Raw genomic sequence first — 24536 nt, forward strand, 5'->3', positions numbered from 1 at the left:
CATGTTTTTCAGGTTGATGTGAACCAGTATTAGGAAGACGGAGGCAGATTGAAAATATTTTGTCCAGTTTTTGAGTTGGTGTAAAACAGCTTTATTACAGAAAAAAACTTCTGCCTGCATTCCTGTGAACTTACTGTCAGCATATTGTGCATTATTCCTTCTGTGATACAGTCCTTAAAAAGGAGCTATCAAACTGAAGTTTTACAGTGACTAATGGTAAATAGATCTATACCTCATTTATTTTTCTGGCAATGCAATAAATTTTTTTAAAAAATAAAAAAAAATCTGACTACTTTAAGAAAATACAAATGGAGTGATTCATTAAAAAAAATACTTGATACAATTATACTCCTTATTTGAAGTAATAAGATCTGTTAAGCTGGCTGTCCTGATATAATGTACAAAACTCTTTGATATTCTGGTTTGCAAGCAAATGGTATTTTCTCAGGAGTTCTTTTAATGGAGCAATCAGCACTGTGGTATGTAACTGCTAACTATTCAGACATAAAAATGATTATACAGAAATCTAAAAATACAAAATGCTACACCTGACAGAGGCTTTTGCAATGCCCTTAGCTTGTTTTTCCCATGAAGACTGATCAATTTGTTAAGACTAATTTAAACATTTAGCCACTGGTCTGAACATGATGTTTAAGGCAGAGCACTGGACCTCTCCAAGCTACAAGGACTGATCACCTGGGTGTTTTATACCTGAACCCTTTTTTAATAGACAACATTGAACAGGGATCACTGCTCTTAGGCATTTGTCAGCAAGCCTGGAAACAGTACATATGCAGAGTGTGTGTTGCATCCAGGACAGCGGAGCAACAGGACCCCAGGGTTACTCATGGGAACACTGTGGTGTGATGCAGCTTGCTGGGAGCCCTCCAGCAGCATGATGCTGGGCTTGTTTGTACATGCTGTATAAATGACACACCAGCCTCCCAAAACCAAATGGTGAAGATTGGCTATTTTCTCCTTTGCTGCATGGTCGCTCATGGAAGGCATGAGGGACAGTCTTATACATTCAGGAGCCTGTAGCTCTGCTCACCGGGGGAGATTGATCCCTGAGGGGGTTGGTCCCTCTACATGCTGTATAAATGACACACCAGCCTCCCAAAACCAATGGTGAAGATTGGCTATTTTCTCCTTTGCTGCATGGTCGCTCATGGAAGGCATGAGGGACAGTCTTATACATTCAGGAGCCTGTAGCTCTGCTCACTGGGGGAGATTGATCCCTGAGGGGGTTGGTCCCTCTGCAAAGCAAATTGTTTAGCTGTGCCTTTCTGTCCACGCTACTGAGGTTATTGTGCTTTTCCCTGTGAAGAGCACACAGAAGCTCCAAAATTTGCTCAGACAACTGACTATGCAACTGAGTCCTATATGCCTCTTTCTTCTGGCATTTAGCTTCCTCACCTGTCCATAGACTCAAGCATGTAAGGTGGGAACAAGGGCCTCTGTCCTCGTACTTTGGCAGCCTGGCCTGGGAGTCCTGCACAGTGCGTGATCTGAGCTTCATGTGTCTGTCCTAAGTTTGGATGCTATAGTAGGTGCCTATGTCTGTATTAGGAAACCTTGTAAATAGTTTCAGTATATCTCCGAGTCTTCGGTACTTAGCACTGCTCTGATAAATATAGTACAGAAAGAGCAAGAGAGAGACAGAGAAGTCATTCCTGATTTATTTATAAAGACTGATTTATTTCAGTTTTCGAATTTTGCAGCCATAACTGCCTAAGGTCCATGCTCTCATCAAACTGCGTGTGAGAAAACAGAGCTCTCTAAATAAAAAGCTCAGGCTTACTTTTCTTCAGTGCTAAAATCTGTCTGTGCCGAGCACCTTCAGTCAGTGTATATGGGTTAGTCCTGATTTCAGCCGTGTTACTTACAGGGAAAAGGACAAGAGGCACGGTCAGGGTTACAGCCACCAGCACTGCCAGGCGAACTGACAGCAAGAGGGTGTCGAAGGTGTACACTTTAGTGTATGTATGAAGGAGCTCATCTTCAACTTCTCCTACGAAAAGGAAACAGAAAGGGGTTAAATCACTTAAGCAGTACCTTGCACATTTACAAGAATCTTTACACTGCAGCCAGATACGAGGTAAGATTAACTTTAGCCCAGCTGTTGTCATTAGATACATGTTATGGGCTAGACATGAAAGGAATTTTCCCACCCTGACTGATACAAGTCCATCATTCAGAGACTATGAGGGTAATACAGCTCTGAGGTGATGCTTTCTGCTCTAGTATCTTTGAGATGACTTTGAGAAAGTCATTAAGTGGATGCAGAATCTGAAGTAAAAATAATTTCTGTGATATGGAACATGAAACAACTCACTGAACTGGTAACAGCTCCTTCTGACCTGCACCCAGATGTCCCAGCTCTCAAACAGAGCCCTCTTGCCCCAGTGGTAGGGAGCAGATTGTGCTGTATCATTCACTTCTCTGCACTATGGAGGAACTAACAAGGTAAAAAGAGGTGGCGTCTGCACAATAGTGCGCTAATAGAGGGACTACTCTGTTTGCCTATCAGTTAGTCTAGCTCATCCAGATTTCTTTTTACACTAGAATGATTTGCACCTGTTTTTCAGCATAGATGAAGCTGAACTAGTGGCGTCAGAGACAGACTGGATAGCACTTAATAGTGTCATGTAAAACTGTTGAGCACTAGAGTATTTTTAGTACTCTTGGCCTTTGCCAAGAGTCAAGTTTACAGCAGCTTCTTGTCTGAGTTCACAAAGCCAAGGGAAACAAAACCAGTCCCCCTAGTAGGCACCCTAGTAGGTGCCTCTGAGTCTCTCACAGGTGAGGAACTTGTGGCCTGACAGCTGGGTAAGTCCCACCGTTCATTCAGAAGGTTACACACTGTGTATTATAATTGAATGTTGCTTACACTTGGATTCAAACCCCCAGAAAATACATTAATACTTGAGCCTTTGCGACAGAACCAGCTTGTCTGCTTTAAAAAGTGAGAGAAAATTCTGCAGAGACAGGGTTTTGACCTACCATAGAAGGTAAGGTATCCAAAGAGGGCAGCCAGAAGATACATGATAAGCATGCCAGTGATGGAGACATTTGAGACATTCTGCATCCGCTTTCGGGAGCGACTGAAGTACGAAAGAAAGAGAGTAACAGTCCTATAAAGCCTCTACTTGTACAAGAAGTGCTCTGAAGTATCTTAGCTCTCTGACATACCCTCGCTGGATAGTAAGTTCATAGCAACTATATCGGTTACATAGAGTTCTTGATGTTTTACAACTCTGTGCAGAGCAGCACAGATTTATAAAATGTGTTGAAACTCCATTTCTAGTGCTTTCTCAGTGACAACATAAAAATGTGCCACGTTATTTTGTATATCATTATTTATTAAATGTCAATCTCAAATGGTGTATTTTAGATTAAAACAAATGGAGTGACTAGAATTACAGGTCTGTTAATAATAATAGACAAGAGCTTTCAGCCATCTCTATATGAACATACACTTATATCTACATAGGGCTGTTCTGCAGGTTCAAGAATCCCTTGCAGATCAAATCCTTTCTTCATACATCATTTGGTTAAAGAAAATCTTCATCTTACAGAACCTGCAAGCATTTTCCCAAGTCATATGAGAATTTTTATTGCTTTTGAGGTTAAACCTACTGAAACAGGAGGTAATGGATCTTAGCCTCCTTGAGTTTTCCAACACATCCTCGTGTAATGCAATTTTTGCTGTTCAACAAATGCCTTTTATTAGCCCTTCCCAACTATCAACTCTGCACTGTTTTAAGCAAGTGTATTTGATTTTGGATATTGGTTACGTAAAGCAGGCTGAGTGAAGAGCCTACATAAGACACCCAAACCAATGGCATCCCAAGAAACTTTAAGAGTAAGCAGCAACTGACCCAGGCACAGAACTCATTAAGATACTATTAGAAACCAGAATGATCTGTTTCAGTGCAACCAACTTCCCTGGTTTATTTCAGATCATTTGAAGGACTGTCCAGATTCCTCCTTTCCTAAGTAAGTATCGATCAATGCAGTGGTTCTCTGTCACCAATATCTGACTACAAGATCAAAGCAAAGCCAGTATCTGCTTACTATGGAAAGCAATAAATCATTATCATGTGGGTGTTTACACACCAGCAATCAAGGGACAACATGTAGAAATTGTTCTCTATCTATCACTGGATAACTGGAAGTATTGGACAAAATTTAAGAACCTTACTCTTTCAGTTCACTGTATATTGGTAGCACCTCAGGGTGGCATACGAATGCAAATGCCAGGATGGGTATTGCATAGGCAGTCTGTAAAATAAAGCTCCCATTAGTAAGAATGGTCACGGCTGTACCTCTGACTTTTGGCAGGCAGCAGTGTAGCTGTGGTACAAGTGGTGAAAGACAAATTCTACAGAATCTCCCTTACCCGTGAGTTGAACACAAAGTATTTTGGCTGGCACTTGTCACTGTTGTCGCTGTGTGCTTCGTATTCTACTCCGCTTTTTGGGGAGGCATCTTTTGGCTCCTCAAGGCTCGGAAAGTGCCCGGCTGTGTTGTCCATCATGAAATTCACACCAGAACCGAGTGACTCATTTGATAACATGACCTGGTACATTGGCCCTGTGCTATTGGTGGTGGTCCAGTTTTCAATCCCCTGGTCCATGATGGGAAGAGGACAGGGTATTTGGGATTTCTTGAAGATTACCTACAAAAGAGTAGACAATGTTATCAGAAGAGTAGCACTGTAGGAGATTACACATTGGTGGTATTCCAACAGAAGTATAAACAGACACTCAGAAAGACAGGAAGCAGGAAACCAAGTGCTACGACTTCTGTTTCTCCTGCAAATATTTGCTGTTACTCTGTCTCTGCTCTATTTTTTTATTCTCAAGAGTTTTTTAAACTGATTTTTTTTATTCTGACTTCATTAAGCAATAGGTTGTTGATTTGATTCACTTGGAGGTGCTATTCTAATACCCCCATTAAATTGTCATGGTAAGAATAACAGTGTTTAAGGTTTACAGAGTCTGTATTTGCCTGGAGACAATACCCAAACAGTCACCTACCACACCGACAAAGAAAACCATACAGGTCAGCGAAAACCCACTTGTATAACCAAGATAACCTGTGCAGCAAGAAAAACAAACAGAACAGTTCAGTTACATATAAATTCACAGTCATAACAGGAATAAGAAATAAGCTTAAGCAAGGTATTAAGCTTACCTAAACTTTTTAGAAGGGAGAGGGGAAGAATAATCACAACTGTTACAAGTATGACGAGGTAATTCCCATTAAGGTACCATTCTCTAAAGAGGAAGAATAAAAATAAAAACAATCATCATTGACACTGAAGTGAAAAATTTTCCTCTGAGGTTCAGGCTGGGAAAAGGCACCTACCCAGAATTCTCCTCAAGTTTCATAAATGCTTTGATGACTTCAGGAAGTTCGTATTTAATAATAAAGAGGTAGCTCGACATTGCTGGAAAAAAACCCAAACAAAACAAACACCTTCAGAGAAAACTTTAGTTCCAAAAAAAAGAGAAAAGTTTTTGCTAAAGTAGAGAAATGAGTTTTGTTTAAATAGCAGTGTGACAATAAACAAATCCTTTATATTGTTATGAACATGGTCTGAATGACATCTAGCATTCTGTATTAGAATACAATACAGTTACTACTGAATTTATAGCATACTTAAATCCCTCTGAACTTCTTTTTCCTTTTTTGTTATGTCTTTTTTCCAATGGACGCTGTCCATCCTCATTCTGTAGTAACTTTAGTTGTTTCCTCCTCTAGATCTCTTCAGCTACCTTATCCTTCATACTTTCAACTTCTTTCTTCCAGTATCTTCTATATATATAAAGAAATCAACTAGTTGTCAAGATTCCTGAAGTAAGAGTGGACTTCTACACATCTCATTTAAAATGTACGGCGGGAAGTAATGCTTTTTTCATTTGTTTTACGTTTGTCACAGGGAGGTCTCTGGAGACCTATGGATCAATCTAGACAAGGACTAGAGGAACGGCTATTCCTCCTTAATAGGGAAGCATACTTCATTTCTGAATTCAACCAGTTTGATATGCAGGCTTGAGGAAGGAAAGGAATACCATAGAATAACATATTTTATGAACAAAATAAAAAAGTCTTTTGCAGTAGAGAGACGTGAACTACCTCTATTTTTGTAGCAAAGTTGCTGTAACAGGACAGTAATGACCTGTTGATGGAGATTTGCAAAACACAGTAAGTTCCAATAGAGAAATTACCAAAAAACCTGCACAAATTTAATTGACTAATGGCACATTTAATTTAAATTTCCATTACCTCTCCTTAAGGAGTCTATAAAAAAATATACACATCCCTGTGGTTTCAGACCTGGTGTTCTTTGGCCTCCTAAAAGGCTTCTTCTGGGATAGTAAAGGAAAAAAAGCTTTGTTGAATGAATGTACTGTCTACCACTACTGTTGATATTGGTAAGTCTCCTGTTCTGAAAGGATGGAGGTTACTTGATAGATATTTCACAGGAAGCATCTTTGTGAGTGAATACATTCAATAATTACTTTAAACACACATCTTGGGAGTAACACAACCCAACTGTTATTTCAAGGAGAGAATTCAGCTGAAAAACGAACTACTGAAGGGCCTTTTATAGAGAAGTCAGAACCCTGTTCCTTTTAGGTCAGACTAATCATTTCAAAGTTGAAGCAGATGCTTCAACTAGATGCTAAGAACAGTCTTAGCTGTACTCAATAAAGAGAAATGGCCAGTTTCTTGAGAACAGTCAGTCAGGCCACTTTAGCCATCACTGAAGCCTCTTCACTGGCCATGGAGAGATCCCAGGCAACTGTCTTTCACCAAACACTGAAGTGTCAGGTAGCTGAAAAGAAGTGAGATGAATTCCTCATATCCTTCCTTTTTGAAATACAATGTATGCTGTATCTGGTGCATCTCTGATGCTGTTTAGCCAGACAGAGAAGAGAAACAAAGCACTTGTGTTCTGTAGGAAGAGCACTGGAAGCTAGAAAACTTTTGTCTCTTACCTCCAATATTCTGCATTGTGACTGAAATGAAAACACCCCACTTCCCAGGCCAGCCAAATGCCTTTGCTCCCAGTTTTTCATATATTAATGATCCTGAAAAAAAACCGAACAAAACCAAAACCAAAATAGAAACATGGGCCACTACATTGGACATACTTGATGAATTGCATTCCAAGGTAAAATACATGCATGCAGTAGGGACTCTCTTTCAATCACAGCCTGATTATCCTACCTCCTTCTTTTGATATCTTCAGTAAAAGGTGGACCGAGTAGAGTGACAATATTGCTACGCTGAGCAGCAAAACTCTGCAAGGCAAAGCAGAAACCAGAATCCTAAGCAGGACATCAGAGACACTCAGTTGATTTGAACATACACATGCTCATTCTCATGAAGTTCAACATGTAAGTAGTCTTCAGCAAGTTTGTTCTTTGGTCTCCTAGTGCTAAATGCAGAGCTAAGTGTCACCTGTAGCTTACTTGTGAGTACAGTTGCACCTTATACATTCTAAAAGCCCCTGAAGGCTTAAGTCCAGTAAGTGCCAGTTCTGTGCTATTCTACACGGACAGAATGTTGTATCTTAATAAGATCCTACTAAAGTAAACAGGTTTCTATGAAAGAATCTGGTCTTTGGACTCTTACCTGCTCTCTGACTTCTCATTTTCATCTCTCTCTTAATCAGAGCTTTCAAAAAAATCCACAAAAATGAAACACAAAACCAATCGTGACTGGGACAACTTTAATGCTACCTCCTACCTGGTCACTGCTTTTGACTTCTGCTGTATCATTGTGCAGTGGAGGTTAGCTGCCTGCTGTGTAAGTACATTAGAAATCTTGCATAATGCTAAAGCATGGCACAACACTGGAAAACCTGCTCTTGGAGCACTGGTAGCTGAGTCTTCTAGCCTTAGTCTGCTTGATGGTACCAGTGCCTGAATTCAGTAATTCTGACTACTGCCATGTTCCTTCCACACAACAGGTGCATCCTACGTGATTTCAGCTACCTGCCTCTTGTAAACTGCTTGTGAAAAATGTAGCTTTGTATGACATTTTCAGGGCATAGCACTGTGGACAGCGTATCCTATCACCATAAGCACCTTGTCATCAGCCTGCATGAGTGCTGGTGAGGAAGGGAATGCGATGATAACATTGACAGAGATAGAAAATATGGATGCACTTTGTTCCATGGCTTAACAGGAGGCTGTGCCCACACCTTCCACTCCACTGAACATGTGGCTTGGTACAGATATGGGAGACACTGACAGCCAAGTTCTTAAATGAGTTAGTCTAGGACCAGACAGAGGCCCTGGGGCCAGGTGACCACCACCAGACCATCATGATTTCCTGTAAAGTGTCCCTCTTCAAGAGAGACAGACAGTGCTACCACCTTCCTGTGGGCAGGGTTGTCTCCTGCTGTGGGCTCATATGGCAAGGGGGGATCAAGACAGTGCATCCTGCTGAGATGGCATCCTCCTTGTTCAGGGGCACCCATACAGATGCTATTCAGAGACATGGTCTCCATGCCCTGACACATGAGGTGGGGTAAACCAAAGTCCTCCTGGTCGCACTTGCTAAATCATGCTGTGCAGCAGAAGCGTTACTCTGGTGCAGGCTCCATGCCACTGTAAACTTCCCCCGTGGGAAGGATGTAATGGGAACTTTGGGGGAGCTTCTGAGTTTTAGGAGCCCTCTATTTGCCTTCACCCTGTAGAATACCTTCCAGCATGAAAGCACTCGGGCAACATGAGAACAGTAATTACAAAAATTCAGACAATGCTGCCAGCATGATCTAAATTAGAATTCATGTCCAGTAGTTTCCATTCAGTAGATGGTATTTTTCTATCCCACTAACGCTAACATCATGATCTGTGAAAACAGAGGAACTTCAAGCAAGTGGATAAATGCTGTGGGGGTAACAATATCTACACACAAGTTTATACTTTTAAATAAAACTCCTTCCTCTACCAGAACAGAGAATGTTCTCATGCAGGAAATATGGAAATAGCACAGTAAAGACAGTGAGCTGTGGGTGGGCATGCCTTTGTTTTTTGCTTTAGCATTACCCCCTGCTTTAGCACTGCCGAAAGAGCCAGTATCATAGGCTTGTACCAGAATTTCAGCAACCAGTCAGAATGAACAGTTTCAAAAGAAACATATTATAAAGGTATTTTTCTCCTGTTAGTGAGGCTTAACGTATCACAGTTTTCTTTACAGTGATCATTTATGGACATACTAGTTAGCACAACTGCTCAGAGAAAGCTGGAGGAAAAAAAAATCCTACATTTTTCTGACCCTGATGCAGTCAATTTTAGAACTGGCTTCCATTTTTTGCTCTGCAAATACTATATCTAAACCAGTTGAGTGCAGGTATTATGAAGCACTTATACAGAACAGCATTTCAATCTACAATTAATTTTCAGTTAGAAATTACATGGGCAAAACAGGAAATGTTTCTTAGCAACTAGAAGCTGCATGTAACATTTTGAATGTTGTTGCTGTCACAGTTACAGAGTCCCCACAGGCAAGAAGCTGTATAAAAACATGCTAGATTTCAGTTATGACAAATAATGGCTTATTGCCATACCGTAATATCACGCTTTATTTCAGTCTCATGGGAGGCTAAAATTAAGGCTTCAGCTAAAATTAAAACCAGTTATTAAAAAAAGAAAACCAAGATTAATTTTTGATAGCTTGTCTCATTAAAAGGAGCCACATGTTAGCCACCAATTAAAAAACTTCCCATGGCTGTATGTTACTATCAAAACTCGTTCTGTGCAGATACTGCTTGTCAGTCACAGACCAGTGCTGTCATTTGGGCACATTGAGTACAAACAGACTTGAAGCAGCAACATTAAATCTGTGAACCCCTTTGCACTCAAAGCATGCTGCCATTTCAGATTATATCGAATATTCTTCCTCCATTTCTACACAGTGATTAGATAGTTGGAATGATGTAAATATATTTATGGGTAATTTAATTCCCTTGTTGGATTCCCATACTGAACTGGCAAGATTGCTCTTGATATTTTAGGACCAGTAGTATACTGTTCTTTCCTTCTGTTTTTTGATTGCACAGTATCAATTCACAACTGTGTTCCTAATACAAAGGAGGTCTAAAATATTAAATAAATAGAAGGGTTTTCAGCAGTGGATGGTTCCTTGTGGTGAAGCTGAAATGTTTTCATTACAGAGGATCTTATGAGAACCTTCAGCCAACAAACCAAGCTTAACATACCTCTCTAATCATAAAAACTTCAGCTCCAGGCCCCTGCTTATAAACTATTTGCTTCTCCTTGTATGTACTTACATGAAAAGGATAATTCCTGTGTTGGCCATGGCATAGGAGAGCCCTAAGATGCCGCTGCCCATAATGGCATTGCTGAGGTTGAACGAGGACATTCCAAAGGAAGTTCTACCCCTGTGCTGTTGGGTGCAAGAACAGAAAATGGCAGTTCACTTGCATTTTACTAAGCATGACTGGCTAATTATCCTCATTGCTGGTTTTCCCCTTGATCCCTAGAGGTGGAGCGAAATTTCTCAAGGCTCCCAAGCCCAGAGGCACTAGCCATGATAAGGAGTCTCTTTACCCCCAAGATAGCTGTGCTGGTAGTGTTTGCCTCTTCCCAGTCTTTCATTGTCTCAGTCAGGAGGAGGCCCACATTCCTGACAGGCAACTAAGGTGACACAGTTACACTGGCTGTGTTGGCTAGCCTCTATGGAAATACATGCTGTTATCAAATAGACTTTCCAATTATTGATTTTTAAATATTCAGAGTTTCTAAAAGATTTATACAACAGATTATTGAATATTTCTCCAAGTACGATGTGCTTTTTCCTTTGGGAAACAAAAAGTGTGTCTGGGGGAGGAAAGAAAGGAGCGTTGTGTGCGTAGGATTGGAAGCAGAAGAATGGAAGAGGACAAAACCAGGAGAGAGGGGATGGTGTCTGAGTGAGTTACAACTGACACCAAGTGCAAAAGAAGGGAACATGGCTCTTAACTTACAATCACAAATAATATTTTTGATTTTATATTTATATGATCATTCATTAATAAAATCTGTTATTCAACTGATAAAATAATGCTTTTTATTTCATCGAATTCACTAAAAATTAACATTAAATCCTGAGCAGGGGATGCACGTGCACATGCACCCCCCAGGAACTGGTGCTGTGCTTCCACTTGCATGAGGAGTTGTCTAGGGAGTTGAAGGTGTGCTGACCATGTAATGTTCAGCATCATAAAGCTGAAACAGTAATGTCCTTTCTTTAAAGCTATGCAGCTGGAGGTCGGTTCATTTACACAGATGCTGGAAACTAGAAATACAAGCGTGCATGCACTAAGGCACAGATCTACCTGGCCATAGGAACAACAAAGTCCTTCTGAGCCAAACATCCTGTCAGGAAAATGGATGCTAACCCACCCTGTCTGCACATCTCAGCTGAAATTACATGGAGATGTTACTGAAGCTCAAGTATAATCTGAGGAATTTTTCTGATTACTTGTGAAGGAAAGACTCGGTTTTACTTGTAATTACGACAACAGAAACGGTTTGCTGCAGTAACTGTTAGAAAATGTGTTAATTCTTTGAAAGCAAAAATTACGCTGGCTGAGCTCCAAAGTAATTTTGCTTACTGAATCTTTCAGAAAAAATTCAGGTCAATAAGATATACTTTGTAATCATTCATTCGTTCATTAAAAATGAATAAAACTTACATATTCTTCATTATAGTCTTCCAATTTCTTTTTATCCAGATACCCATTTGTAAGGAACTTTTGACTTTCTGCATCATCACTAGCAAGGGGACTGAACACAAAGAAAAGTAAGAAAATATTAGAGCTTATGACAGACATTTTATTTGAGTAGTGCCTTTTGTCATCAGTGGAAACTCTCTTTTGGCATGTTTAGTAGATCTTTGCTTTGATTTGGAATTAAGTTTTAGACCCAGTAATCTTCAAGTTACATTTGACTGCAGATGTTGAAAAACAGAATTATGTACTGCCAGCAACACGCTAAAGCTGAGCACATGCTTCACATCTGGGGAACAAAGGGCCTTGCCACTGCCGCGTTGAGGTGCTGAGGGGTGCAGTGAGCCGAGAGCTAGAGACTGATGGCTCGTTTTGAGATGACTTTTTCCAGCCATGCAGGTCCTAGTGCTATGGTGGGCTCTCCCTGCTGCCCTCCATACCTTGCCCTGGAAAGCGTTCTCCCTCAGTGTGCTCAGGTTGAACTGCTCTGAGAGTGTATTAATTTACACATGTACTATCCGACTGGAGTAGCTGGAAATTGCCAAGGGGTTCTCTGTGTTGCGAGCCTGCAGATGTCAGTCCAGGTGGTGGCAGACAAGGGGGGACCTGGGCTGCCTTGCTGTTCTGGGCACACCATCCTCCAGAGCACAGAGCAGGGAGGGTCAGTGCTGTGGGAAAATGTCCCAGATGCCATTAGTGAAGCTTGTTTATTGATTACTGCTCTCCAGCCTTAACAAAACAGGTAAATGCTTACCTCCTAATTGCAGCCTTTTCTGAATCAGCCGGCTCTGCGTAGCTGTCTTCGAGGCTTTCCCCACTGTTGCTCTGGCCATCAGGTTCGATGTTGACTTTTTGCAGCTCCACGCGATCCATTAGAACGGTCAGCGCTTTCCAGCACACACACTCGCTTCTTCAGGGTAAACAGCACCGCGCCGTCTGCTTGCAGATCCTCTGTATCATGCAGGGACTGCCAGAACACTCTGTTCTGCAAACAAAACACAAAGAACTCATTAGAGTTTTCTTCAAATTAGATAAACCAGTGTGAATGCTCTTTATATGCCAGCACTTGGTCCTCCTGTCTCCCTTCAGATGGTAAAGAGTGCAGAGGGCAACAGATGCACAGCGGATGTCCAGCATCTGGAAAAAATACAAAGCCAGCAGAAAATAATTTCATGAACTGCTGCTTTTGAATTTCTAAGGGAGGGTGATGCAGAAATGCTTGCTGTTAAAAAAGGAGTACAGCTGGCTTTCCTGTTTGTTGTAAGATTAACACTGCCACGGGTTTAAATGTTTTGTAGATTTTGTAGACCCTTTCACTGGGATCTGACAGAGGTGAGCATCTGTATGACCATTTTTTGATAATTAGGAGGTGCAATTCTGATAGGCCAGTTTCTGTTTTTCAGTGGACTGATGTTTAATTCTTACTTGACCCATCACTAGAAGCTCTGTCTCACACAGGATAACTACATGGATATAAGACCGATTATCTTTACCCCATTAGAAAAATTCCTGCCTTTTAAAAATTATAGGAATAAATGCTTAACTCTTTATTTCTTGTATGGGCCAAATGAAACTGTATAACCCAAATTTACAAAGAGAACTTCACCTCTGGGATTTCAGCAGCTGTGTGCTACAGACTAATCTGAAGATACACACATAAATTCCTTTGTTTATTACCAGATTCAAGAGGAAAACACTGTGTAAGAAATGCTGCAGTTCTGCAATACTTCTCCCTTCCCAAAGATATTCCTTGATGCATTCTCTATTTCCATTCCACAGCTGAGGGGACACCAGTGAAGGGAGTGAGCACAGATCAGAGAGCACACTGCCGGCACGCTTGGGGCCCGAGTTAGAGTTTCCTGGTCATTTACCTGCTGCCCTGCAATCAGGCACACCGGCCAGATTCATGACAATTTTCATGAATATCATATGCCAAATGCAGCTCAACACTCCATAATAACAGTATCAGAAAACACTGCAACAAATAATTTCTAAGTCTAGCTCTTTGTAACACTAAATCTGCAACTATTTAATAGCCTTTCTCCTGGGTTTGCATTTATGGGTGTGTAGGTCCAGCTGATGACCAAACCTTCACTATCCTCTGATACTGATCATATGCTGTTATTAAGAACATTTACAAGCATCTGTAGTGGCAAGATGTTGGAGTGCAGGTGTCTAAAATGCAAATATAAACTTTAAATACCAACCCTGGAGATTAAAACTGACTCCAGGCCAGAAATTAATGTCAAATTCATTGCTTCTTACTAAAAGCATTCACCCAGACCAGACAACTGAAAAGGAGAAGCAATATCACAGTGGATTAGGAAATTTCCTACCAGAGAGAGTGGCTGGGTTTAATTCTTTCTGCTGCCTCACAGAGCGTTTGTGTGCGTGAGGGGATGAGTGACTCAGGCATCAGGGCAGAGCTGCTGGCAATCAAATTCCAGTGCCTGGGGGATTCTGCCCGCTCAGGATACGAGTAACTCCATGAGATAAAAAACCAGTAACACTCCCTCCTCACCCCTCCACCCCTGACAGAGCCCTAACAACTGTGGTTTCATTCACAGAACTGTCTTCAAACGCAGACTCTGCCCTGTCTGAGAAAAAGAGTTTTTCCAATTCTTGATGCTTATTTTCAATCTGTGGTGTAAAAGTCAGGCAAACAAATCTAACTGTGCTTATCCCTGTTCTGGTAAAGAGTAAAATCTCCCCTGTGTGCACTGCCTGACTCTTGTTGGAGAAATTTCTTTTCCAGAAGTGGCAGTCCAAAAAACACAGATCTTCAAAGAGATGGGAAATGGAGGAAAAGTAAGCAAAAAAGTTGCCAGGAGTTAAGCTGCACAAAGGTTAGGGGCTGAGGATGAAAGCTTGTGCAGCACAGCAAACAATTTGGAAAAACTGACTGAAAGTACATGTTACAGCCTAAGAATAATCTGGATGTTGCCCTGTCAAACATTTACACAAGTCATCTGATTTATGGGCATCATTTCAAGAGGCTGTGGAATTACCGAATAGAGAAGTGATTTTCTATTCTATTTTATTGTTTTTAATCTGTGAATTCCTAAAAGTCTTCTTGTGAAAGTACAAAGCCTCAGGTGGCAAAATTAAGTCTGTTGAGAATCTGCTTTCTTGCAGTTGTAACTTTTTAGGGAGAGGCTGGTAGAGCTCAAGAGGTTTGCAAACCATGAGCTGAAAGCCACTGGCATAGAAGTGGGGAGAATGAGACCCATAAAACAGGCCTGCTCTTAGATTTGAATCCTGCAAACACTGATAACTGATTATGACCAATGGTGCCTTTGAACTTCAGTAGAACTTGACAGAGCTGGTCCTTAGCTGGTGGCAATCCATATCTTCAGGTTCCTAGTACTGCAGATACTGAGGGGTTTGGGAAGATGTACAGGCACTGGAAGAGGCAGAGCTGTCACTTCTTCACCTGAGGGGGACATGGGGTGACCCTGTGCCTCTGGAGTCGTTACTCAGCCTGCAAGATATTTAGATAAAGGGAAATGCACTGGCATCCGGTGCTCAGTTGCACCCCTTCAGGGGTTTGTGCTGGCTGGATTGCTGGTCCCAGGGGAAAACAAGGAACCAGGGCAGGGATGGCATGAAAGCACAGCAACCAATGTTGGGCAGGCCTGGGTCCTGCCAGAAGCGTAGCCTTTTAATACTGGAGGAGAAACACCAAAGTTTATCAGCTTTAGCTTCTCTGGGATATAACGCTTTCTGCTTCAGTTATGATTCTGGTGCCTAAACATACAAGAGAAATCTCTTAGATTTCCAGTATTCCTCAAACTTGGCTTCAATACAGTGATGTTTTTGCTGTCTCTTGTAGCATTTGGCTGAACAGAAAAGATTTTTCTTAAAGTATGGTATTAAACTGGAAATACTCATTGCAAAAGAAATTCACCTATTATTAGAGGGCAGTTATTTATCTCTTTAAAACTAATTTTCCTCTTCAAGTACAGGGTACTGTTCTACATCATTTATTAAGTAATGGTTTTCAGCAATGATTCGGAAAATGATGAAATTTTTGGCATCTGATTTCACAATGTTATTGATTTCTGTCCAGTCTGCAGTTAGAACATTAGGCGAATGGACAACCACTGGGCAAATAATGCCGGGTCATAGATATGACTAACACTTTCCTGATTTTTGCAATATCAGTATTTGTAATCTCTGCCATGGTATCCGATTTAGCAGATTCTGCCAGATTCTTTGTCTTCATGAAAGTGACTTTATAACATTATTGTCTCTGTGGCTATTTCAAAATGAAGTAAGTGTTGCAGCTGTGAAATAAACAATTAAAATGTAAATCCCACCTTCACAAATTCGTTTGTTTAAAGAAATATTAGCCAAGTAACTTAAGAGCCTGGAAAAAAATTCTCAGAAGATAGCTGAGGGCTGCAAAGGAAAGCAATCATTCATTTCTTAATTGACTAGACAATTTTGAATACTTTTGCTGCCTCTATGGTTGCTTAGGTTTTGATTTTCTGTACAAAAGAGAAGACTAAACTTCATTCCTGAAGAAATACCAAAGATATCTGCCAGTGCAAATTACCATGTCACTAAATCTTAAGGAGCCCATCCTTCATATTGCACTTATATTTAAAGATTAGTTAAATTTATAGTTTCCAATTTCTGAAGATGTGGCTGGTGTCTAAACTACATTGATCAAATTTTATAAACAAAGAAAGTTTACCTCTGAGTTGAGCAGGTTCCTTTCCTCACTGCAGGTGATATCTTTTAGGAATTGCACCTGTAAGAAAAAGTTTACTCATATGCAACCTAGAGCAGTTGAACAGTGATTTAAAGACAAATGGGAGTGTATGGGATAAACCAATCAACAGCTGCTACACCCAACAACACCCTTTGACAAACTTGCGTCAGCTCTTTAAAAAAAAGGGGAAAAAAAAGAAGAAAGGTAAATCAGTTTATTGGAGCACACTGAGGGCAAACATCTCAGTTACCGGAGCTATTTGCTCTCTGAGCTTAGCCCTATTACAAAATGCTTATCCTCAGAACGCTTCACCCAGGCTTGATCACACTCTCATTTGACAGTCTGGATTTTTGAATAATGTACATGCATTAAACTTGCAGTAGCACAATAGTAAAGAGCCTGGAAAATAAGTTCTGGGAGAAATATCTATTTGCTCCCACACTGTTCTTAACTCTGTGACTACAGAGCTCCATCTTGCACTGCCTGTCCAGGCTTGGTCCGAAGTGTGTGCTTTCAAATGGGCTGTTTGATCTGTGCCTTAGTTTCCCAGTTGAAATATTTAATGTAATTGGAACTGAGGAGGCATATGTTCAGTGACAAATGTTATTCATATAATGGCAACATAGGCCTGTGGAGAAGTATTTAATTACCTGTGATGTGCCTGTAATACTGCAGAATTTACTGTAGCATTTTATCCAATTACATAATGACCATAATTAAAACCCACAACTAAACCCTCCAGCCCTCCCACCCATGTAGGCTTTGTGATTAAAGCCCTCAGACTGGCTTGACTGTGAAGGCAGGAGAGCAAGTGAGGGGATGTAATTTTTAATTCTTAGAATTTCCTGTGGAGCACTCAGACTGTTTTAGCTCAGGCTGGGTGACAACCTGTGGGAACCCAAGCCTGCTCCACTGTGACCAGGCCTTCTGCTTGCTTGCTTCCAGCACTGGCTGTGGTGTGCTGGTTTCAGAGTTCCCCCCCTCCAAAAAAGTCTGAGTTCCAATATAGACTCAGACAAATAGTTTAACAAAAATAAGCTCTGTCTCCCTCAGTTCTGCATTCCCTTGAAAAGGCAACTGATTGTAAAGCCAGTCATGCCATACGATGCCAAAAGTAGTGCAATCCAAAGATTAAGAGGTGCAAGGTTTGGAGCCAGAGGTCCTATCTTGATTTAAACCTAGCACATAGCTGGAAAAATGAACAAATTTTTGGGCCTAGTCTGGTAGAATGGACTTTGAGTCTGAAAGCACGCTGTGTCTTCCATTTCATCAGCTGGTCTGATGAGGGAAACAGGCTTTCCCTCTAAGGCATATGACAAAGAATAGCTGACCTTAATGTGTTAAGGCAGGTCTCAGCACAAGTATGGCACCAAATTGTCCTATGCCATTGCTAGGGTGAGGGAGCAGAGCTGCAGAGGGAGCTAAGGGAGGCAGCTCTGCTCTTCTTGATCCTGTTTGCTTTGCACCCTTGACAGGGCTGCGGGTATGGGCAGCCTCCTTGTTGCACTGTTGTTCATGTGGCTGTTTCATGTAACAATAGGGGAGAGAAAAACATTTCTTTAAACAAAGGAAAATAAGATTGCAAACCATAAAGAAAACAGCAGGGAGATTTGGGGACAGATGTACTAACAAATCAGCAACAGCTGTGCAAATTACTTCTGATGCATTTTTTGAACCTGATTAAATAAATAATAATCAAGGTTAGAGTTAATTTCCTTTTCAAATACCACAAGTATCTATGTCTATCTCTGATTCCCACCGAGTCTAAGCAGTGTGGCACAATTTTCTCTGTAGCCACATCATGGTAGTTGTGTGGATCTTTCCTCAGTGCACGGGGGGATGCAGTCATCAGGGTTGATGGTGCTCAGCAGTGCCCCTGTCCTAGCACCTGATGCCTCAAAGATGCCAGGCAAGGTGTATGGGCAGGTGGGGCTGGCAGGAACCATTCACATGCCTGTAGGCAATTTTTTCTGCAGAGAAGAGCCAGCTAACAGAGTTTTTAACACAGTTTTTTTTTACTCTGCCAGTTCTTTCTGCCTATCCCTAACTAGAAAAGCACTGCTTAATCTCCAGCAGGAAAGAAGTCTTTCAGCAGAGCACAAATGTCAGTGTCCAATCTTCACACTGAATGGAGGCACACAGTAACTCAAGGATTGCAGAGCCCTTTCTGTTTTGTCTTCGGCTTGACTGTGTTTGATTTCACTATTTGCAAAGAAAACTTTGTATTTGCTAGTATTGCTTGAGGTCATGCAAGAGTTCAAAGAAAAAAAATACATTTTCTTTTTGTTTTCTGACAAAGAACAGGATTAAATTCTTGATTAAAAAGCTGGAAACAGTGAACAAAAGAAAGCACAACCTTGTGATATCCATCACACCCTTGCCTCTTGTAGCTGGAACTAGCTTTCTGTGTGACATGTCTCTGCCACAGAGTCATGCAGACACAGTAGCTCCACTTACATTCAAAGAGCCAAGTGTACTCTTGGCTACTTTTCCTCCAAATGCTACTAAATAAAGCTCTCTGTTAATTTTTGGGATCATACTATAAGCTCTGTTAGACACCTCAGTGCCTATGGAGCACTCTGAAGCTCACCAGGGACTGTTTTCCCTGCCCAGAACCCTGTTTACCCATTCTCTGAGGAAGCCAAATTAACTGCAGCTACAACTGTGATACTTGGTAGATGTTATATTTTTCTCTTCTCATGCTTTTTGGCTACCTTATGTCTCACAGAAAAAACTCCTGTTGCAGTAATACCTGCCATCACTTACAGCAGAAATTTCCAGGCATGGCAGATCTGAGGACTGAGGCCACATTTCCTGAACAGAGAAAGCAGGAACAATCTACTGTGGCTGTCAAGTGTGTGTTTCCAGAGTCTTCTTCAGCTAGAAGGGTGTTTCCAGAGCACAGGTTTTTGGCAGAGCCTAGAGCTGGAAGTGGTGGCAGTGCCATTAGAAAAGGCTCAGTGGTCCTTTGCCCCTCAAGCACAACCTCCCACATTTGCCACACCAACAGGTTCCATTTTCTGAACACTATAATGCTCTTTAGGGAGCAAAACCCTCAGCCATTGCTCAGAGCCCTTGTCTGAGGCAAAGAGCAATCAAGAGCTCGTCGGGTTGTGTGAACTGGAGATGCTGGCCCAGAGCTTGGTACTTGAGATCCCCCAAACATGGGTATCACTGGGGTACTGTTGGGGGAAGTCCAGCATGTTCTGCTGCCTGCCTCTGCCCCTATGCAGCTGGTGGTCAGCCTCCAGGATGTGGGCTTGGGCAAGGCAGGTCAGGGCTGTGCTGCTGTCCTTGTGGCTGCTTACATTGCTGTGCCTGGAGCCTAGGCTGACAAAAAGGCTTTACAGCATGAAACAAGACTGTACTGAACATGCTGGAGATTTTTTTACCAAAATACTAAGCATATTTTTTTCTGTATTTTGGCTTTGTTTTTATGGAACCTGAGGTTGTGTTCAATGCTTCCTTAACATTTTCCTGTTTTGTAGTAATTGCTGCTCTCTGACTCATGCTACTTTCCTCTTGACACAAGAGCCTTTATCTGTGTTTTCTTCTTGCTCAAATACTATCTTCTGAAGTTGAAGGAGATTTTCTTGTAGCTCTGAGTTTAGTTTTCACTCTGTATTCATTTTCACTGTCACTGAGACAGTGTGCAGGGCAAAGCAAAGTGTATTTTGCAATTTTGTTGTGGCTGTCTGCTATACACTAATACACTACAAGTCAAAGTAATCCTGGTGATGGTAAACCAGCTGCATTCAAAGCACCTAACCCTACAGATCTACGTATACACAGGCCCAAATCCCCACCTTAAAAGGGTTAGGAAGCTTTTTGCAAGAATCTTTTCAGTATTATTTGACTCTTGCTATGTTTTACCCTTAGAAGTACACATTAAAGATTAGGGCTTTTTCACAATTTTTTGGAGTTTAAAAGGGGCAGTGATACCTCCTGCCATCTCAAGCAACCTGAATTCTCACTCAGATCCTGCAAATTCAAGGTGCTGCATTATTTCAGCTAGACAGAAACTTTTGAATTTTTCAAAATTGGAAAGTTTGGGAAAGGGATGTTTGTTTAAGCTGGGGGAAGATAAAAGGAGGCACGAGAGCAAACTACAACTACTTAAAGTGTAGTTACAAAGATTACAGAGGCAGGCCCTTCTCAGTTGGGCCAGGCAGCCCAGACATGGGGCAGGAGCCACCACAGTGTGGGAGGTTCAGACCCGATATGAGGAGAACGGTAGTGCAAATCGGGAACAGGTCGGTGAGGGAGTAGAGGCTGCAGAGTCACTGTCCTTGAAGGTTTTTGAGGCTTTACAAGGCAAAGTCATGCCTGAAACGAGCTGGTGCTCATGTCAGCCACTCCTTGTGGAGGAGACTGGACCAGCTGCTCTCCACAAGTCCCTTACAACAAGTGTTCTGATGAGTCTGTGCAATTGCTTAGCGCCACACACATGGACACAAAGATATTAAAGATGCTCTCAAAGATACTGATGCCAGGAATGCAATTAGGTGAGACATGGCCAGACATTAGGCAAACAACACTCCATGTGCCAGAAACAAGTTAAAAAAAGGACTTACTGAGGAATTCAATAGTCCATTGACTTCTTGAGGAGATCTGCTGACGGAAGTGGGCAGGTTCTGGCTTAAGTAGTCTTTTTGTCTTCACACATACACTGTCAATACATAACTATGCACAAGAGAGTTCAGAGTGCTCTTTTAAAATATTGATATTCACAAATTTTGCAGAATGAAACTGAGGATAGTTGGTAAATGTATTAAGTTCTGTGTAGAAGAATAACTGGCATGTTCTGAAAAAGGTTGCAACATCCTGTGTTTCCTTTCCAAAAAAACCCAATTTCTTCTTATCCCCAAGTTTATTTCAGTCTGTCTGGCAATAATGAGCTTCACAGGGCAAGTATGAAAAGCTGCACTTGCAATTGACTACAGCGAACTTAGAGGAAGAGCTAAAAAAGAATATTAAATAAAACTCATGTGATTAATTTTATGAAATAGGATTCCTAATAACAAACACAAGTTTCAGAGTCATGACTGTAATTTACTATATATTAACTGCTTTTCTACTGTACTTTTTGACTTACTGTGCTTATAATATTAAGTATGACTACAGACAGCAGAGGGTATTTCCTTTGTGACACTACTATCTCTCCCTGTTGCAATGACTCCTGCCACTGCAGAGTGCATTTATTGCTGCCCAATATTTTTAAGTAAAAAGGAAAACTGGAGGTTCTTAACACTTAACAAAAGGTAATTCACTATAATGACTAAGAATGGAGGTAATTTACCTCAGTGTCTGTATAATCTCAATAGAGGGAGAGAAAAACATCTCCAAAAATTATTCAACCCCCCTAGAAGGGGCTTATGGTCACTAGCTAGCTTCTTTAATACACTTCAGTCTGCTACTTAAAGGCTTACCGTCTGAGTCTAGGCTTTGGGAAGGGTGTAAGGTATTACTCATACTATTTCAAAGAACTTGACACACAATTTTCTTTTTGTCTTTTTTTCTATTTGAATGATGTCAGGAACAGAGAAAAACATCCTCTAGATTTTTACCCTATGCCTTCTGTTGTTCCACTTCTTCACCTAAAAAAAATTATTTCAGTGGTGCCCTTTCCCCCCTCCATTATTTTCAGAATACTTTTGGGAACATCTTGCACTGTCAGGGCAATTATTCCTGGCTTCAAGCATTGCCTGAGCAAAGGCAGGGGCTACCTGAAGATTTTCACCACAAGCCTGTGTCTGCTCTGAAAGTGTCCATGTGTGCTAGGAGGAACATATTATCCATGCTCTACATGGAATGAAGCTGAGCAAACAAAGCAGCATGGCAAAGGAATGATGAATTCACCAAGGAGTACATTGACGCTGCTGGATATTATGGAGTATAACACTATGGTTTTATGTGTTTTTAAATATAATAGCTGAGTAATATTGAGCTATTATATCCCTTTCTGTTCTGATATATACGAGAAATCCTGTTGCAATTTATCCAGTTTCTTTTCACTCTGCCTTTTGCTAAGGGTAGAGAACTGCGTTTTCAGCTGACTACTGAGTGCCTGGGGTTTCTCACAGCTGCTGCCATGTTCTGCCCAAATGTGAGTGAGTGATTCAAGCTCTCAAATGTTCCACTGGTTTGACACCTGTGACTTGGGCAGTGAGAGCTGCTCAGACTGAGGGGCTCTAGGAGCATCATATTAGGCATGGCTTTGAAACCTCTGTTTCTTTTAAGATCTGGAAAACATACAGGTCCAGAAAGAAAAGGATTTAAACTTTTGATATTTTGATCTCCATCCTCATTTTAGGAGGCTAGTTTCTGCAGCAGCTGCAATGACTTGCTACATCCTGAACAATTCATCAGAAACAGCCAAGCTCAGATCCAACCTGACAGAACATTTCATCTGGGTAGCTTCCACTTCTGCTGCCACCTCTCATGGAGGCCCTTCAGCTGTGAGTAAAGAAAGGTTTCCAGCAGGATTACATGCCAGGCTAGCCTGCTCATGGATCCCTCTTCCCTGGGGCCCAATGCCTGTCCCACTGCATGACCAGACATGTGTCCACCATAGCTTATTTCTGCACTTACCTACTGTGAGATAAACATACTTCCACTCACACACACTGGGAAGAGCTCACTGCTTATTATTTAGCAGGGAACACATGGAACACATAAATTCACTTTTGTTCATGTTTAGTGAGCCAGAGGAGCCTATATTTGTTTAGTAGTGTACAGTTCTGTAATGCCTCTATATGTGCCAGCACGATGTGCTGGGATGGAAGGCCTGGCCATCATGACTCCAGACCCCAGGGTCACAGAGTGAAGGCCTGGAAGAGTTCTCATCTGAATTGTATTAGCTGGAGCGCAGCCAGAAGACCAAAGGCGTGTGTGAGGAGCCAATTCAGCCTGAATTCAGCCATTTAGCCAGCTCCGGTTGTCAGGGCTGTCAGAGGGGGGGTGGGAGCGTACACCTGCCATGTGCAGGAGGCAGCCAGGAGTGCGGGAAGCCTCGTCTCCGCGGAGCCCTCGCCTGCCAACACCCCCCGAGGCAGGCAGCGGGAGACACTGCGGAGGGGCTGCTCCGATCAGGCCGTGAAGAGGCCTCCACCAATGGACGGCACAGGAAGGATGGACTGGGCCAGTGGTTCCCTGTCCTCGGGCAGACTTTGGGAGGGTCAGGGCTCACTGCTGCTCACTGGGGCTCGCTACTGTTCGCTATTCCCGCTTGCTCCCTCCCTCCTTTGCCCTGGCCCCAGCCTGCCTTCTAGCTCTCCTGCCCTCGCCGGTTCGCCCTCGCACCGTCCTGCATTCCTGTGCCCCTGACTGCTGCCTTGCCAGTTCGCCCCGTGTCCTTGCCTGGGCTGCCTGCATCCAACCCTGCCGTCCCAATCCAGCCGTCAGTGCCCGCCGTGCCGCCCCAGTCCAGGCGGTCGCCGCGGCCCTGTCCGGGGTCCTGCTCCTCCCGTCCGAGCGCCCGCTCACCGCGGGCCCGGGGCCGTGGCGCTGAGAGCCGCGCCCGCCGGGCGCCGCGCAGGCTCGGTCAGAGCGGGCCCGGCCGCGGGCAGGCAGCGGCACAGCCCCCAGCCCCGCCTGGACACCGACAGCACCGCCCTGCCCTGCTGGGGGGAACGCTCTGTTCTTCTCTCTGTCTCCTCTCCCCCAGTCCTTTTCCATTTTCCTATTTCCCGTCTCTTCTAGCCGTCTTTTCCTCGGGGAACTCCTTTTCCTTCTCGTTTTCGTTGCAAATAAATGGTTCTCAGATAACAACGTTTGCCTCGTTTCAGCTTCGTTTCGTTCCCGACCATGCATTTTTAACAGAACTCTATGTAGTTCCCCACAGTGGAACGTGACAGTGTGGAAGAAATTATTCTCCTCCATCAGGCAATTTTGAGTTTTGCTTGCCTAGGAAGGAGTAAAACAAAATGGTGGTGGAGTGCAAGGCATACAAGGAAAGGTTGAAGGAGTTAGCCTGCAGAAAACAAGGATAAGTAGGGATGTTACTGCTGTCTACAGCTACCTAATGGGAGTATGAGAAGAGAGAGACAGGCTCTTCTTGGAAGC

The 24536-nt window shown here is 42.3% G+C and overlaps 1 protein-coding gene and 1 long non-coding RNA gene across 4 annotated transcripts in view; one reads left to right on the forward strand and one right to left on the reverse strand.

Moving 5' to 3' along the window:
* Positions 1-1081, forward strand: part of LOC108446479 — a 45602-nt gene extending 44521 nt beyond the window's left edge. Inside the window, exon 3 of the long non-coding RNA XR_001861672.1 lies at positions 13-1081. This is a non-coding gene — a long non-coding RNA (uncharacterized LOC108446479). The remainder of the gene's footprint in view (positions 1-12) is intronic.
* SLC38A4 (solute carrier family 38 member 4) overlaps positions 1-23959 on the reverse strand; it is a 29399-nt gene extending 5440 nt beyond the window's left edge. Inside the window, exons 1-14 of one of the 3 annotated variants that reach the window (XM_017733163.1) lie at positions 23832-23959; positions 16455-16511; positions 12510-12740; positions 11723-11813; positions 10316-10431; positions 7243-7316; positions 7011-7103; positions 5374-5455; positions 5200-5282; positions 5043-5101; positions 4403-4681; positions 4205-4284; positions 3004-3104; positions 1887-2011 (exon numbers count right to left, since the gene is read on the reverse strand). In XM_017733163.1, the coding sequence (XP_017588652.1) occupies positions 1887-2011; positions 3004-3104; positions 4205-4284; positions 4403-4681; positions 5043-5101; positions 5200-5282; positions 5374-5455; positions 7011-7103; positions 7243-7316; positions 10316-10431; positions 11723-11813; positions 12510-12628 (1302 nt within the window). In that variant the 5' untranslated portion in view covers positions 12629-12740; positions 16455-16511; positions 23832-23959. Of the gene's footprint in view, positions 1-1886; positions 2012-3003; positions 3105-4204; positions 4285-4402; positions 4682-5042; positions 5102-5199; positions 5283-5373; positions 5456-7010; positions 7104-7242; positions 7317-10315; positions 10432-11722; positions 11814-12195; positions 12424-12509; positions 12741-16454; positions 16556-23831 lie in introns of those variants that run through there. The other 2 variants (XM_017733165.1, XM_017733164.1) reach the window with 2 other exon arrangements.
* Positions 23960-24536: the final 577 nt, after the last annotated feature.

Source organism: Corvus brachyrhynchos, unplaced genomic scaffold (assembly GCF_000691975.1).
Source record: "Corvus brachyrhynchos isolate BGI_N302 unplaced genomic scaffold, ASM69197v1 scaffold32, whole genome shotgun sequence".
Taxonomy (NCBI): Eukaryota; Metazoa; Chordata; class Aves; order Passeriformes; family Corvidae; genus Corvus; species Corvus brachyrhynchos.